At 39.7% G+C, this 17,626-nt stretch overlaps 1 protein-coding gene across 1 annotated transcript; it reads right to left on the reverse strand.

Annotated features, from left to right (window-relative positions):
* Positions 1-316: 316 nt before the first annotated feature.
* Positions 317-11,888, reverse strand: LOC311035493 (tripartite motif-containing protein 16-like). Its single transcript, XM_084043740.1, has 7 exons — positions 11,623-11,888; positions 10,331-10,705; positions 9,729-9,824; positions 4,774-5,007; positions 3,141-3,300; positions 1,248-1,298; positions 317-1,097 (listed from the first exon to the last, which is right to left on the reverse strand). Exons 1-7 carry the CDS (start codon positions 11,857-11,859, stop codon positions 580-582), a joined length of 1,671 nt encoding a protein of 556 aa, XP_083899866.1. The 5' UTR covers positions 11,860-11,888; the 3' UTR covers positions 317-579.
* Between the last annotated feature and the right edge of the window lie 5,738 nt (positions 11,889-17,626).

Below are 17,626 nucleotides of genomic sequence, written 5' to 3' on the forward strand. Positions count from 1 at the left end.
TATTTTAACTGCGAACCGCCAAAATAATCACATTTGAACTGGGGACCCCCCAAATAATCCTATTTTAACTGGGGACCCCCCGGGCTGACAAGCACTTGGAATTGTAGGAGTTTGAGGCATAACATTTTGTTTGACTTCATACATATTGTGAACATTTTCAAAATTGTTGTCTCTTTCTCAATATTTGACCATTTTCTATACTCTAGTCTATAGTATAGTTTGTTGATTACGTTTGAGTTTTTATTTTTTGTTATAGAGGCATTCAAAAGGTCTTAAAAGTCCTTAAATTGTCACTTTAGAAATGTGCAGATACCCTGTATACATACATACTGTATGTTGGTTTGTTTACTGTTGAGTGAAAAAACAATGTTGCACAGTAAGCATACTGTATAATGATTGTCTGCAGCAGACTTATTAAAGAAATGCAATGAACGGAACACAATGGATGTATTGATCATGATGGTGTAGTATACTGTACACATCATTCTTACACATGCTTTATCTAGAAGAGACAATCTATCATCAAATGAAGAAAACTAAGTTTTCAACTGAATATCATCATCAGTATTCTTAACATGTCTACCATGTCTTACACAGCTCTGCTGTATCTCCATAGCCATAACAAAGCCTTATCCCTGGATAGAGAGGTTGTGTGAACGTGGTTTGAACTGTGTGTAGGAGGGTCATTGTGTCAGAAACACTGTAGAAGGACAGAGTACCTGCCTTGTGGTCCAGGTACACCCCCACTCTGGAGGAGAAAGGCCCTGACACTTTAGTGTCAACACTGTTGTGTCTGAAACTGTAGTTTTTATCAATGCACCGTAAACACCAGGATTTATCATTGTCTCCAAAGAGGGTTTGTCTGTTGATGTCTTTATAACAGACTGCTATACGAGCCCCTCTACCACTCCACTCTACTTCCCAGTAACAACGTTCAGACAGACCCTCTGTACACATCACCTGACCGAACGTAGTAAATCTCTCTGCATGACGCGGGTAAGGTTGTAGTTGTCGTGTTAAAGTCACCTTCCTCTTCTCCTCTGACAGGGAGAGCTTTGTGCTTATTGTGTTCATGTCCAGAGACAGAGGAGAGGAATCTGTGAGAACACACGACAAAAGAAAAATCAAACCTCATGAACCTTATAGTGTTTAGAGTTAGTCTCTCAGATCAAACTCATTAGAGCTTTAAATAACAACATATCAGAATGAAACTTCAACGTTCAGAACCTGCATCAACATGGACTCACATTGTAAAAAGTCCTTTCTGGTCTGAGGCTCCGCTGGATGTAAAACATCAACTGGAGACACAAGAAAACAGTAAAGGTCATCATGACATTGTAAAGGATTTCTATGTCCTCACAAAGGGTCAAATCCAATAGACTTTACTGCTGACTTCAGGCATGTAAAACATACAGCGTGAGCCTACAGGAGGTCACAACATACGACTGACGTAAAAGACAACAACAGACCTGCTTTACGGCAGTGTCGTAACGTAGCTCTCTTAAAGGCACAGTCACATATATAGCATATATGACAGACATCATACTGAAGAATGGATTAAACTGAAGTTCCAAGGGTTTTATCAAAACGTTGAAGCTATTATAGCTTGATAGTAATCATTGCTATTATATAGTGTTTGTTCAGTAACAGCTGTCTCTCCAGCTCTTCAGTAAAACAGAAAATACATTTTCAGGTGGGTTACACATTTCATCCAATCAATATTTGAAGAAAGAAAGAAAGAAAGAAAGAAAGAAAGAAAGAAAGAAAGAAAGAAAGAAAGAAAGAAAGAAAGAAAGAAAGAAAGGAAGAGACTCTTGGTTATTAGTTGTTTCTGTAGAACTTTGTGGGGAATAAATTCAGTCACAACATAAGAATTGGTGGCCATTCCAGAAGTTTCATGATATGATGGATTCTTTACTGTCACTGTTCTTTACTGTCATTCTGGGTACTTTAGTGCAGTGGTTCCCCAGGGGGTTCCAGGGGGTCCCCAGCAAAATGTGTTAATATAGCCTTAAAATGAGTTTGACCAACCATAATCCTATATACATCAGCTATTTGAAAATAGCCGTTCTACAAGTTCACAACACATCGAACGAATCACGACACGTTGTGAGCTTGTAGATCTGCTCATTTCAAATAATCTTAGGAGAATTGACATTTTGCACAACACAAATATTATATGTGGGTTGCTGGCACACAAGTATTTTCAAATGGGGGTCCACAGCCAACAACTGCTAGAACCACTGCTTTAGTGCTTCTGATGACACAAGGCACTGTCTCGTCCATATAGCATCACAGTAAACACAAGAACAAGAACTATTATCATAATATCAGCTCACATTCAGGGCCTCCATGACCTGTCTCAGGTCTTTCAGCTCCTTCTTTTTCTCCTGGATCTTCTGCTGGACTTCCTCCTGAATTGTCACCAGCTGTTTCTGCAAGAAACAGGAAGAGACAGTTTGGCTTGTAAACAAAGACATTTTCAAGTCGGGATACCAATTCTATCCAGTGGTGTAAAGTAACTTTTACTCAAGTACTGTGCTTAAAATTTGAGATATTTTTACTTTATTTGAGTATTTCCAGTTTTCAGTACTTTTACTTCTAATCCACTACATCTCAGAGGCAAATATTGTACTTTTACTCCACTACAATTATGTGACAACTTTAGTTACTATTCACTTTGACTTTGTAGATTTAAGTAAAACATTTGATTACTTTTTCCACCACTGATTCTATCAAATCAGGAGAAAGAGAACTCATATAGGATACAGGGTAAAAACTAGTGAGATTTGAGACAGTTTAATTTGGATCCAATCATCTTAAATCAACTTTTGCCTCCCATACTACAGGCTTTAGTAGCCTTCCCAGACATACTTCCATCTGTAAAACTGTTTCAACACTTAGAAATTTAATGTACACTATAGGGGCCGGTTAAAACACAATAAAGACATTTAAATCTAACCCTAATCTTTCCTTTGAAGAATAATCTTGCTTAAATTCTTCAATTTTACCGTCCATTTTGACAGACAGCCAACCTGTGTACCATCAGTCTGCTCCAGTTCAAATATCTCCAGTTGCCTTCTGACTTCATCAATCTATGATGGCTGGTTAGAAAAACAAGAAACACATTTAAATCTCACCTCTCTTTGATATCTCTGGCCAAGTTGTCTTCAGGATGTTGTCTAGTTGGTCTCTCAGACCAGACACCACATCAATCACATCTGTGAAGGACCTCACAGGACAGATGACCACACTGGGTGAGACTGGAGATCCACTGGAACTGGAGAGACACTGGAAACTCTGGAGAGAGACAAGTAAACCAGTATAGACAGGGATGGAAGAATTAGTACATTGATCACAATTGGTGGAGTTGAGCTGATGTCCTTGTTGTTCAACACACACGCACGCACACACACACACACACACACACACACACACACACACACACACACACACACACACACACACACACACACACACACACACACACACACACACACACACACACACACAGTCGAACTGTAGACAAACTATCAGTAAAAGTTCTCTGTAATAAATTATGATTTCATTTGTCTCCAATTCTCATACAAATAATTGTGATTAACAATGTGATTGTGTTTTTGGCATTGAATATATCAATACATATACACATTTCTGTTCCAATCTATGAACACAAATTGTACAGGGCAGATATTGAATACTTTTATACTTTCAAAATATTTGACAAAATAGTGGAAATAGACAATCTATAAGCTCAGAAGCTGATCTTGTAGATCTGCTAATTTTTCGAAAATGTTTACAATTATGACAATGGTAGAAAATAATTGTGATTAGGCAATTATGTAATAACTAGAGTTTCGGGGGGCTACGCCCCCCTCAACCCCAGCCGCGCACGGGGCCCAGCGTGGCCGCGTGTATATTGGGGGACCCAAATCGCCGGAGTGAAACTGTGGAAAAGTTAAAAAAAAAAAAAAAAAAAATTGAAAATTTTTTTTCTTTGATGTTTGAGGGGGACCCCCGCGGACCCCCTGCTGGTTGACGGACCCCCTGTGGAGTGTTGGGACGCGCGGGGACCCCCCTGGAACATGGCGGACCATTTCGGTGTTTTTTTTTTTTTCATGAAGGTGGTTGCTTGTTGCTGGCGCTGGCTGTGCAAACCTGGCAGCCCAGCGCATGCTGCCGCACGTTACACCAGAAATGGTGCCTGGAGAAAATGGTGACCAAAAAAAAAGTTAGGAAAAAAAGGAAAAACCCCCCGCAGCGGCTGGCTGCTGTTTTGGTGATGAGGTCGTGCGCACGGTAAACGGTACGAAGCTGCCTCCCCTTCCGTTTTGTCCGACATTTGGTGAGTAGAATTAATTATGTTGCGCGGTGGAAAAGGTGTAGTGAGCAGTGAGATGTCCCCTACGCGAGGCGTAAATTCAGCGCGGCCGCCGTGGCGAGTCAGTTGGCGACATGTGGTCTGGCGGTGCGTTGTTTATTCGATAACAGAGCTGTGGGGTGTCGACACCGAGGGTGCGGAAGTCGGTCGCCATTTATATAGTTAGATTGTGACAGGCCTAATTCTGACAATGTTATTGTGGTCTATACAACTACTGTATACTAGAACTATATTAGTATTAGTAACTACCAGCATTAATAATGTCATGTTGTGTAATATACTATGATGTAATGTAATGTAATAATAATATGACATGATGGAATGAGATGAAATATGAAGCTGATTTCTCCTAAATGAGTCAAAACCAAACAGTAAAATGCCATGTGTGGAACCTGAATGAAAGTGATGATGTCATCAGTGTTGGACAGCTCCTCCAGGTCAGCATGTCTCCTCTCCAGCTGCTCCATGTGGTCCTCCAGCTGCCTCAGGAGAGCCTCAGTCTGAGCCACTGCAGTCTGCTGCTGATCTCTGATCAGTTCTTTAAGCTCACTGTGTCTTCTCTCAATGGAGACCATCATCTCACTGAAGATCCTGTCACTGACCTCCACTGCTGCTTCTGCAGAGCTCTGCTTCACACACACACACACACACACACACACACACACACACACACACACACACACACACACACACACACAGACACACACACACACACACACACACACACACACACACACACACACACACACACACACACACACACACACACACACACACACACACACACACACACACGCACAATTTGTGACGTTAAAATGTTTCAAAAATATTCTGTATTGTTAAAAAAATATTTTCTTGAAAATAGCAGATCTATAGACAGATCTGTTATTTTCAAATAGCCGTTGTAACAATGGTTGAAAATCTCCCAAATATGTGAACATAGATAGACTTTAATTCTTAAATATTTATAATTAGGTCATATTTTGCTGTTTTAAATATTTGACTTAGTAAGTACTTATTTTTTTGTTAAGACTTAACTAGGAATGGCTTTCTTAAATCAACTCTTTAGGTAGTTATTTGGTTATTTTCTTGTCCTGAATATTTTATTTACTGAGTATTGTATTGTTTTTTATGTGGGGACTATGGATGGAAATTAGCCTAATTTTCAATTATGTATTTAATGTTCATTAACGTGCATTGTCCCGTCTAAAGAAAGAAAAGAAAGAAAGAAAGAATATAGCTCTATGATGTGGCAGCAATCTCACCTGGTCACAGTTATGGTCTAAATGACATGATATAAAGTATTGATACAATGTGTAGCTTCATTTAAACAAACACACTTTCTAAGCTCATAATTCTGATCAGAGCTAACAGTCATTCTGATTATCTCTTGGTTATAAGTTCTCATGTAAGTTTGTGGGGAATAAATTCAGAATAATTGGTGGCCATTCCAGAAGTTCCATGATATGATGGATTCTTTACTGTCATTCTGGGTACTTTAGTGCACTTTACTTTAGTTTAGTGACGCGTTGTGAGCTTGTAGATCTGCTATTTTCAAAAGAATCTTGAGATAATGTAAAAAAATGTGAATAATTTGTAACATTTTAACAACACAAATCGTATGTATGGGTTGTTGGCACACAAATATTTTCAAATGGGGGTCCACAGCCAAATACATATTAATTGGGGGTCCTTGACATGAAAAGGTTTGAGAACCACTGCTTTAGTGCTTCTGATGACACAAGGCACTGTCTCATCCATATAGCATTACAGTAAACAAAAGAACAAGAACTAATATAGCTGCAAGCAGCGATAATACGGGGCCAGTGAATAGAGAGAGAGAGAGACATGGAAACGGAATAGATTGAAGAGAGAGAGAGAGTGACATGGAAACAATAGATTGATGAGAGAGAGAGATGGAAACATAATGGTTTGATTGGACATCTCAACCTACTGCCATTAACAGGATTCGAACTCTCAACCTTCAGACTAATAGGCTGCAACACTACCTATAGTGCTATAGCTTTGTCCAGGCTGATATTGTCTGTTGAAGATCATAAACTCTTGCCTTCTTTCATGAACCAAGCCCCTGTTTCACTAACACTAAGATCACTCGTTCACAAACCATTTACCAATGAAGAAATTGTACATCTCCTCAGAACCAAAACTAGTGAAAGTAGCCGATCTACAAGCTCACAAACCATGAAAAGTTGTGAGATTGTAGATCAGCTATTTTCAGAATGAAGTATGTCATACGTTGAAAAAACGTACTCTCAAATAAGCATTTCAGGTTATCTTTACCATTTGCACATGTATTCATTGATACAGTCATGTTGTTTGCAATTCAACTTAAATTATGTCTGCATCAAGTGAGGCTTGAACTGGCGACCTTGAGATTGTGAGGCATTCATTTAAGGGAGACGCCATTGGCCCAACAGACAAGTAACTGTGAAAAAGGAGATCACACAGATGATACAGTTTCACGCAAATAGCTGAAAAATCCTGGGTTTAAGTGTTTTTCAAACTGCTCAAAATTGCGGACAATCTAAGGGCGGAGCTTACTGGTCAAAGCGATAGATGTGTTCCTCATGAGTCAAGGCACAAGTGTAAGCAAGTTTCACGACTTTCGGCCAAACGAGGCATGACTTATGCCTGTTTAAAGTATGCCTTTTCAAAAAATTGCTATAGCGCCCCCTTTTGGCCAATTGGAGTAAGATTGGTTTCAGTGATATTTGGAATGACCCTGTACATTTCTGCAAAGTTTCAAAGAAATGTGAGTCTGCATGTATGTTTTAGGCACAGATGAATAATTTTCATAAAACTGTAATAGTTAAAATCTATCTCCTCCTGGGATTTTTGAGCAATCTGCACGAAACGTTTACCACTTGAACTTTGGACCTCTGCCTACAAAAATTTCCAACGGATTTTCCATAAGTGAAAAAATGCAGAAGTTAGGAGCCAATGACTGTTTTTCATATAATTCAAAATGGTGGGAGATCTAAAGGTCAGAGGTCAAAAGTCAGAGGGTGAAAGTTGTTCAGCATGAGGAGACGCATATGCAGGGTTGGGAGGGTTACTTTTAAAAAGGAATCCCCTACAGTTACAAGTTACTTGCTAAAAAATTTAGTCAGTAACGTAATCCCGATTACTCCATTTAAAAAGTAACTATAGTTACTTTCAGTTACTTTTGGATTACTTTTAAGTAGGGATGTCCCGATCACGTTTTTTTGCTCCCGATCCGATCCCGATCTTTTGATTTTGAGTATTTGCCGATCCTGATCTTTCCCGATCCGATCTTTTCATTTTCAAAAATATTTTTAAATTATAATTTATGCATGTAGAATTTATTTTTATCATTTATTTTGTAGCAATAAAAGACAATATGTCTCAAAACACTGGCTGACAGTTGAATTATTGCCAACAAAATAAATGTTAATTAAAGAAATTAAGACAAATACTGAATCTCTGAACATTGGCTTGCAGTTATCGCACATAACCAAAATACAATAATAATATTAGGCATGTCATTCAGGATGGAAAATAAAGTTGTCCTTTTGGGGAGAAGAGGAACTTAGAAGTCATTTAAGTTTAGCGTGAGGGAGAGGGTCTACTCTGATTACTACAGCAGGCCAGGGGTCCCCAAGGTTTTTTTTTTAGCTAAGGGAGAGATGAAGCAGGGACCCCCACTACATATTGTATAAAATTTGTGTTGCAGATTAAACCTTTTCATAGATTTCATAGATAGCTTCATAGACTTGTTTAACAACACTGTCATCAGTGTATTTATCAGACATGTCAAACTCTCAGTACTTAGTAAAGTTGAGCCTAGGCTCTGTACTTGGTCTGCTCTTTTCCCCTCTACCTCTTCTTGTTCCCCTCAGAATATAGGGATATTAGGGTTCATGTGGTTAATGTAAATACAAGAAAAAGGTCCTATCACGCAAATATTTGGAGACCCCCCAGACTTGATATCTACACTACAGAAAACATTCAGTTGGACATTAAACACACACACACACACACACACACACACACACACACACACACACACACACACACACACACACACACACACACACACACACACACACACACACACACACACACACACACACACACACACACACACACACACACACACACACACACACAGCTGACATTAATTAGTGCTGTCGAGCCATCGTTAACCAGCTAGTGTTACACAGCTGACTGCCAATATGCGCATTTCTGTTGAAAACGCATCACTGACAGGCTGATGAAGGCTATACATAGACTAGATAAAATAAATAGAATATACCAAGTTACTATCAGAACCTAGTAACAATCAGAACCAAAGAAAGACACTTTAATAGATTATAGTCCCTTTAACCAAACCATCTGATCAGTTTAAGGTTAAGAGTAAAGGCTTTTATGCAGGAACAGCGCTGCAAAGAGGACGAAAAAGAGAGCCACGATGTCTGTAGTGTTGCCTAGTCTGATTATTATAAGCCACTTTGGGCTCATTTTTCTGAAGTTGCTTGTAAATAATGGTAGAACGGTTGTGAGCTTGTAGATCGTCTATTTTCAAATAGCCAACATATATAAATATGTACATTGTTTAATGGACGACATATATAGCTATGAAGTGCGTTATGTGGCCTTTTATAGTCGCTTCTTTTGTGCTTGTTTTCATAGACCTATTTGCTTATTTCTCTCGCAAAGTCTGGCAACACCGCTGTTGATGCAACATTAGCAGCCTCCAGTCTCACTGTGAGGATTTTTGACAGAGAGACGCGCTGGGCTCAACTCCAATCCATTGCGGTCTGTGTGCGGACTAGTGTGCGCTCTTGCAGGTGGTTGTTGTTTGGTGTTATAATAATTTATAACTTGTTTGTAAAATTAATGAGGGGAAGGGGAGAACGTAACCCTCCTGTAACGCCCGTTACAACACCCCCGTTACTGTAATCCAGATTACACATTTTAAAATGTACTCTAGGACGTTACCGTTACGTTTTTTTTGTACTCCGTTACGTAACGGCGTTACATGTAATCCGTTACTTCCCAACCCTGCGCATATGTGTATCCAAGTTTCATGGCTGTAGGTCAAACAGGGCATGAGTTGTACCTGGTCAAAGTTGGCATTTTCAATTGAGTGCTATAGCGCCACCTTTGGACGAAAGATTGTGAGAATTATTTTTTTATCGTTTTTCATGACCATCTACCATATGGCCGAGTTTCGTAAAAAGCGACAGCGCGGTTCAGCCAGAACTGCGAAAAGTGGCAGAAGAAGAAGTGACAGAATACTGCCAATAACAATACATGTCCAGAGCAGAGCTCTGGCCCCATAATTATCATAATATCAGCTCACGTTCAGGGCCTCCATGACCTGTCTCAGGTCTTTCAGCTCCTTCTTTTTCTCCTGGATCTTCTGCTGGACTTCCTCCTGAATTGTCACCAGCTGTTTCTGCAAGAAACAGGAAGAGACAGTTTGGCTTGTAAACAAAGCACATTTTCAAGTCGGGATACCAATTTTATCCAATCAGGAGCAAGATAACTCATACATACAGGATTCAGGGTAAAAACAAGTTAAAATGGAGACAGTTTAGTTTGGATCCACATATCATCTTAACCCATTTAGACCTGGAACACCTATATGTTATACCTTTCAAGCCGCAAACACCTCTGTGTGTAGTTGTTCGTTATTATTATTATTTTTTTAAATACAAATATAAGTTTATAAGAACCCTTAGGTCAGGATTTAAAACGTATTTGTAGAATCGGCCTCAGGTCTAAATGGGTATCAATTGTGTAACTAGATTAGTGAAATGAAAAGTTATCAATCGCCTCTGGGTTTTTTTGGGTCCAAAATGAGTGTACTTCATTCTTTAATACTTTTTATTGTACAACACCGATTTGTGATTTTAACATGATCCATCTTATGATTTTGTCTTCAAGTGATGGTGGTCCTACCTGTTTCTCTGCCTTCTCTGCAGCAGCTGACACCGTGTCATGGCCCTTATGTTCATCCATGGTGCACAGATAGCAGATACACTGGCGGTCTGTGCGACAGAACACCTCCATCAGCTTGTCATGACTGGAGCACATCTTCTCCTGCAGTTTGTTGGTGGCTGGGACCAGCTTGTGCTTCTTCAACACAGGAACATTGTAGTGAGGCTGGAGGTGAGTCTCACAGTAAGAGGCCAGACACGCTAGACAAGACATGAGAGCTTTGTGACGTCTGGCTCCGGTGCAGAAATCACAGGCCACGTCTGCTGGACCGGCGTACAGCAGAGCAGCAGAGACAGAAGACTGCTGACCTCCTGTACTGCTCAGCTTCATCACAACCTGGAAGTAAAGAGAAGAGGAGGGGAGGTCACTCACTGATGACAAATACAACACAGTCATTGTGAGGTTCATGGTGATAAACACAGGGAGACATTACAGGTATTAGTTCATCTGATAATAATAGTAACATTATCTGAAAACTGTGGTTCTGAACTTTGCATTCCATAACGTTGATTGCTTTACAGTCTGTGGTAAAACATTTACAATGTAAGCGTTTAGCAGACACTCTTAACCACTAGAGCCCTGTATCTGCTATTATGTTTGCCTACAGTGAATTCCATGGCAAGAATAGGGACGCTAGAGTTAGTTTAATGATTAACCAGTGACTAACAAGTCAAAGATCAGAGTAAATTACCCTAGTCAACAAAATGACAGCATAAGGTAAGTATGTAGACTGCAAAGAAACTAAGACACCATCAAACCTATTATCTGTTTAAACCAGTGGTTCTCAAACCTTTTCATGTCAAGGACCCCCAAAGTAATGGCCACGGACCCCCATATGAAAAGATTTTGTGCCAGGGACCCCCATACAAGATTTATGTAGTTAATGTTTCAAAAAATATATTGCATATCGCATTGCGATGCATTGTGAGCTTGTAGATCTGTCATTTTCAAGTACTGTAGCTGATGTACTATAGGGTTACAGTGGTTAAACAGACTGTGATGCTCTTTTAACACATTTTGTTGGGGACCCCCTGGAATCCCCTCATGGACCCCTGGGGTCCCCAAACCCCACTTTGAGAACCACTGGTCTAACAGTTCTTAGTATTTGTGGACATTATAAACATACATAACATAATGTGTAGTAAGTAACCAACATATAGTATAACTACCATCTATCACAATAGTCAACAAGGAGTTTTGTGTATCAGAACATGTAGTTTAATGTGTGGTTGTAACTTGTAAGGTCATCTCACCTCAGCCAGCAAGGTGTTCTTCCTCAGAACAGGTCTGGGACTGAAGCTCTCTCTGCACTGGGGACAGCTGTAGACTCCAGTCTCCTCATACTGGTCCCAGTAACCCTCAATACAGCTTCTACAGTAACTGTGTCCACACTGTAGAGTCACTGGTTCCTTTAGAAGGTCCAGACAGACAGAACAGCAGCAGAACTGGTCCTGGTCCAGCTCACATGTCTGTTGTTGCTGTTGTGCCATTTTACTGACAACCACGCTCACACTGAGAGAAAACAGTAACACACAACACTCTGGTTTACTCTGAAGAGAGACTGAGAGAGAAAACAGCTCTGAGTTTCGTTTCTTCAGAAGGAAAGTGGGAGAGGCAAAGGGAGGGACTTCCTGGATGTTTGCAGGAGGCAGTGGTTTTTAAAGAGACAGACAGTGAATGTGTAGCACAAACAGGTTCAGCTTGTGGTTGAACGTTGTACAGCTGGACTCTCACACTACACCATCATTTCCCCTCTGTGGAAAAGCCTGGTGGTGGTGATACAAGGTTACAAGATAATCAGGGGTATTTATTTGGGGTAGAGTATGGCAGAAAATGCGTATTTTAGTAAAATAGCTCGACTTTCTCACTAGTTTCACATTCTCTCCATTTCCTCCAGACTCCAGTGAGCTCATATATTATAGTGAAACGCTCTAAAACTCTCTAGGATTACAAATAAGTCATGGCAAGACAGGTGAACTTGATCATAATAAAGGGGAAACCTTTCAGGGCCATTTCAGTGATGTCTTATTGCTGTTGTGTCATTGCTTGTCATCTGCATTCTTTTGTTGTCCTCTCACAACCATATACAGTAAAAAAAAATGCTCACAACTGGAGTTACACCTGAAGTGTTCCTAGAATTATTCATTGTGTTTTATTTCAGGAAACAATATTAAGTTCCTACAGATTAAGTGATTGAAATGCCAGCAGCAAATTCAACTTTTTTATTTTTCAAGTTTTTTTTGTACAGCTGTACAGTCTGTATCTCTCACTTTATGAAACATATTCCCTATTTTGCATGGCATCTTATGACTAATCCTATCAGGCATTTTTTATTATATAGTAGCGTCACTGTAGATCAGCTACCGTATTTTGTTAGCCTGGTTCCAGACGAATCTGCCTTTGCAAAATTGCATCGCACTTTAGCCCTCGGCAGATTAGGTCTGGCCCCCCTCAATAGAGATTTCATTTCTCTCCCTCCGAAGTCGTGAGGGACCAATCAAGGCCCAGCACCCAAATGTGGGTGGGCTTATCACCTTATTTGGATCTTTTTGTAACCGCCCCTTGGAAAAAAATCTATCGTTGATAGGGACCAGACTAATATCCACGCAGTGTGTTGTGTGATATGGTTGTAACTTGTAAGGTCATGGTCGAGGCAGAAGGCCGCCACCCTAGAGCCTAGGGCCTGCCTGACGTTTCTTCCAGTTAAGAGGGAGTTTTTCGTTGCCACTGTCGCAAAAATTGCTTGTTCAGGGTGGGATTGTCGGGTCTCTTCTCTACATGTAAAGTGTCTTGAGACAACTTGTTGTGATTTGACACTTTAATAAAATTGAATTGAATTGAATTGAATTGAATATTGTCTGGCCACGCGAGGCTAGTATTTTGTAACTTGCAGTTTTAACACTTTCCTAGGTGTAAAGACCAATTTAAAGGACCATAATCTTTCATTGTAGAGTCTGTTACCGTCTAGTGTATTTTAATTACAACTTCATTAATGACTAAGAAAAGTTCAGCATTAAAGGAGGGATTTGGAATATGGTAACTCTATGTTCAACAACGGAACGGTCAACACGTCATGTTTTTTGACAGCAAAGCGAGTAAGCGACAGACTCACAATATGCAAGAATAGGCTACTGTATTCTGGAAGGAAAACAAGGAACTATTCATCAAAAACACTCTCAGACCTCTGAATGTCTCATTATTATGCCTCATTATAATCAGTAACTTTCCCATTCGAAGGCTCACTGTGTCAATCTTTTCCAGTGAGAAGTGAATGCATTTGTTAAACTTGTAGAATGCTACAGTGTGAATGCAAAGTTGCATGGGATTCTGTTATAGGTTATGTTTCACTTTGGACACAAGGGGGCAGCGTTCACCCTTTGTTTGCTCATAGCCATGCAGGGTTTTAGCTGTCAATGCAATGGACTCTCACTCATTTTTCCCAGACCAAATATCAGAGTGTAAAATATTTAGTTTGAGGACACTGTGAACCAAACAGAACAGTGTTTGATGTATCACTTGGTTAATAACAATAGAGGTCCACTGCTCTTGAAAAGAACTATGACATGAGAAGTACATCATTTTATGAATGTTTTATTGGATAGAATTAGGCTTGTTCAAGCTCACATTCAAACTATCAAAATACTGTATATTGTCGCTGTTGTGCAGAAAACCCTTATCTCCATATTTCATCTTTATATGATTTTTTTCTTAAAATAATACCCTACTTCGTGGTTAGACAAAGCAGTGAAAATAACGCAATTTGTAAAACAGCAAAAAAATGAATTATATGTTTGTATAATGACATGTCCAAAATATGGACACCAGGTTGAAAGTCAGCACTATTTGTGGTGGGAAAGAGATTAATATTTGAAATTGGCATCCTATGACTGGAAAGAATAATGGACTCTATATCCATATCGAGTCCATATATCCATATATATATTCCACTGCATATTAATTCATATTTCAACTAGCAGCAGCAACTAGCGCACCTCCCTTCCAAAACCACTCCTAGCCAGGGCTCCCTCACTAAAGTGAAAACACACACATGCATGTTGACTGTTGTGTAAAGTTGGACAAAAACAGGCTAATACAGGAAGTTCATTTGGGTTGTGTTGAGCTTTTATTTTAATTTTAATCACTCTCTCTTTGAGGTCTACTTCCGGGAGGCATGTGTTCTTGGAGCGTACACACATGAGATGATGTAGTCACACAGGACTCCAGCTGATATTAGTATAATTCCGACTGGAACTACAGTATACAGGAAACACTGTAGTCCAAGTATCAGAGACACACGGGCGGAAACGGAAGGCCTACAAATTCATGCCCACTTTTGAGATAGCGCCGCTACTCGAGGTCCGTTAGAACGACGAACTGCAGCTCTCAATGCATTCCCTATGAGAGGATATGAGAATTAGCCTACTTTTAAAATTATCCTGCATTAACTGGAGACGATATTGATGTATTTACTGTATTTACGAGCGCCGAGCGCCGACCAGTGGTGTACACTGTAGAGGCAGGACAGGCGGTCGCCTGCCCAACTAAGATCTCGCCTCCCCTAAAAAAAAACAAATAACCCGAAAATGTGTCATTGCGTGCTTAATGTCCTCAACGTCACGCACCCAACAAGCTTTGAACTGAGCAGATTGGACCTTCTGTTCCAGAGATAATGACCAAAACATATTGAAAACGTCCACTTTCGCCAGTTTTCTGGGTATTGAAAACCTCAAGGGATGCGTCCGTGACGTATATACCATGCGACCACTTAAAGTCTAGATCTCCGATGCTAGCGGTTTTGACATACTGATGGAGTATATTATAGTATACTGTGGGTAGTATATCGAGATGACAGATATGGGACATTAAAAAGGACAAATCAAACAAATGGGACACTTTATTAGAACACCAAAAAAGTCGCTACAGCCTCAGTAGTTAACCAATGAAATGACGGTATTTTACAATGCCTCTCATAAAGATTGCATTGAGAGCTGCAGTTCATCGTTGTAACGGACCCCGAGTAGCAGCGCTGTCTCAAAAGTGGGCGTGAATTTGTAGGCCTTCCGTTTCCGCCCGTGTGTCTCTATAGGAGGAACTGAGGTTCACCCTGTGATGTCACAGAGCAAACATTCCAAATTCCATATAAAAACACAGAAGCACTGCCAAATCATCTTTATTTTGTCCTCGACTTCATGAAAACAGGATTTGGGTTCAAAATCAGGGAAGTGGCCCTTTCAGTCTGTCTGTGATTTTCATAAATGTGATTTCATAAACTGATGAAAAGCATTAAAGAGAGCTTGTGACTAAATAAACAAAACAAAATGATACAGCAAATGTACTGTACTTAGGACTTCTATATTCAATATTATTCTTAACCACTTAAAAACCCCAGCATCCGTATAGTGGTCACAGAAAATAGCAGATCGACAAGCTCACAACGCGTCTCGCTGCGACGTGTTGTGAGCTTGTCGATCGGCTATTTTCAGTGAAAGATTTCCCCACAATAACCCAAAACAGAAAATACACTAGTATGGAGCCCTGAGGGACTCTGGTTACCCATATGGGGTTTAAGTGGTTAATAAACATGATAAGCGTCTGCCATCATTTTGAAATATGTATTTCCCAGGGAATCAGTTTCTGAAATATAATCATTAGTCTACTGTGCATGTATAATATGTCACATTCTGAGATATTATGATTGAATGATGTTTTTAGAAAAACATTCATTTTTTCCCCCAGATGTTTTGGTTTTGTAGGTCTTGACTTCACTGGACATAAAAACAGGGGTGCAAACATTTTTTCTATAGGGGCCAAACTGACTTTGATAAAGTGAGTGAAGGGCCACACATTGGATGTTTGAATTGAAACTTGAAACACATAGTGGTGAATTATGTTAAAACTGCATGAATTTGATACACACACTAGACTCATTTATAATAGGGTCAAGTATTATTATTATTATTTTTAAGATATTTTTGGGGCTTTTTCTGCCTTTATTGATAGGATAGTAGGCTGACAGGAAATGGGGAGAGAGATGGGGGGATGACATACAGCAAAGGTCGTCGGGACCGGGTGTCGAACCCGCCACACGCTGTCAAGCTGGACTACCAGCATATGTGATATGCACCTGGACCGCCAGGCCAGCGGACGCCCCTATCTTATTTTTATTCATTTTTGAGTGGTGCCAACCACTCCTATATCTGGCTTTGTCCGTATGTATGTATGTATGTATGTATGTATGTATGTATGTATGTATGTATGTCCACAAACATTGATGACAACATCAATACGGGGCTCATCAAAGGCACCACTCACTTCACACTGGGTGTGATTTTTTTTTACAGCTGTGCTGTCTGTATCACTCACTTTATCAAACATATTCCCTATTTTGCACGACGTCTTATGACTTATCTTATTTTTTATTTTGAAAACCATTTTTAAAATAGCGAAAATAACTTGACTGCAGATCAGCTACCATATTTTGTAACGTACAGTTTTAACACTTTGCTAAATTACCCAATTTAAAGGCCTATAATCTTTCATTGTACAGTCTGTTACCAGTTCAATTATGATTATTTTTGGGGGTCACGGCCTGAACAGGTTGAGAACCACTGGGTTATAGATAAACAACAGCCTATTGACTGACTTAGTGACTATTAATTCTCCACTACATCTCAGAGGCAATTAAGGGGTATTTGAGTGATGGGATGTAGTTTTAAGATAGTCAAAGGGTCAATGCCCCCAGTACCTAGAACCCCAATGGAAACAAGACCGCAAGGACTTTTGTGGTGTTATCCTCTTAGACAAAGTGTTTGACTGTACTCGTGCTGTTCTTACATTTCTGTCCAATAAAATGTTCAGTATTGAAAATGGGAAGTACTACAGTAAAGTAAAAATACCTCTGAATTGTACTTAAGTACAGTACTTGAGTACATGTACTTAGTTACTTTACACCACTGGTCTATTGTACTATTGAGGAAGTGATGTGAACTTGAAAACGTCTTCTATTTTGCTGAAGAAGTTCTAATAAACTGACTGAAGAAAAGAGACAGTTCATTCATCATTGTGCAACGGGAAAATAAGTAACAAATGATACAAAGTCCAGTTGTAATCCAAAGTTAATGAGTCATTAACCCATGATATGTCATGTCAATGATGTCATTCATTATGAATCTATGTGTGGAAGCCTGTGATGGAAAGTAATTACATGTATATAGAATGTATTGAAGATTACTGGCAACATTGTTTAAATGTACAATT

The sequence above is a fragment of the Gymnoscopelus microlampas genome, assembly GCF_963454915.1.
Source record: "Gymnoscopelus microlampas genome assembly, chromosome: 19".
NCBI classification, from domain to species: Eukaryota; Metazoa; Chordata; class Actinopteri; order Myctophiformes; family Myctophidae; genus Gymnoscopelus; species Gymnoscopelus microlampas.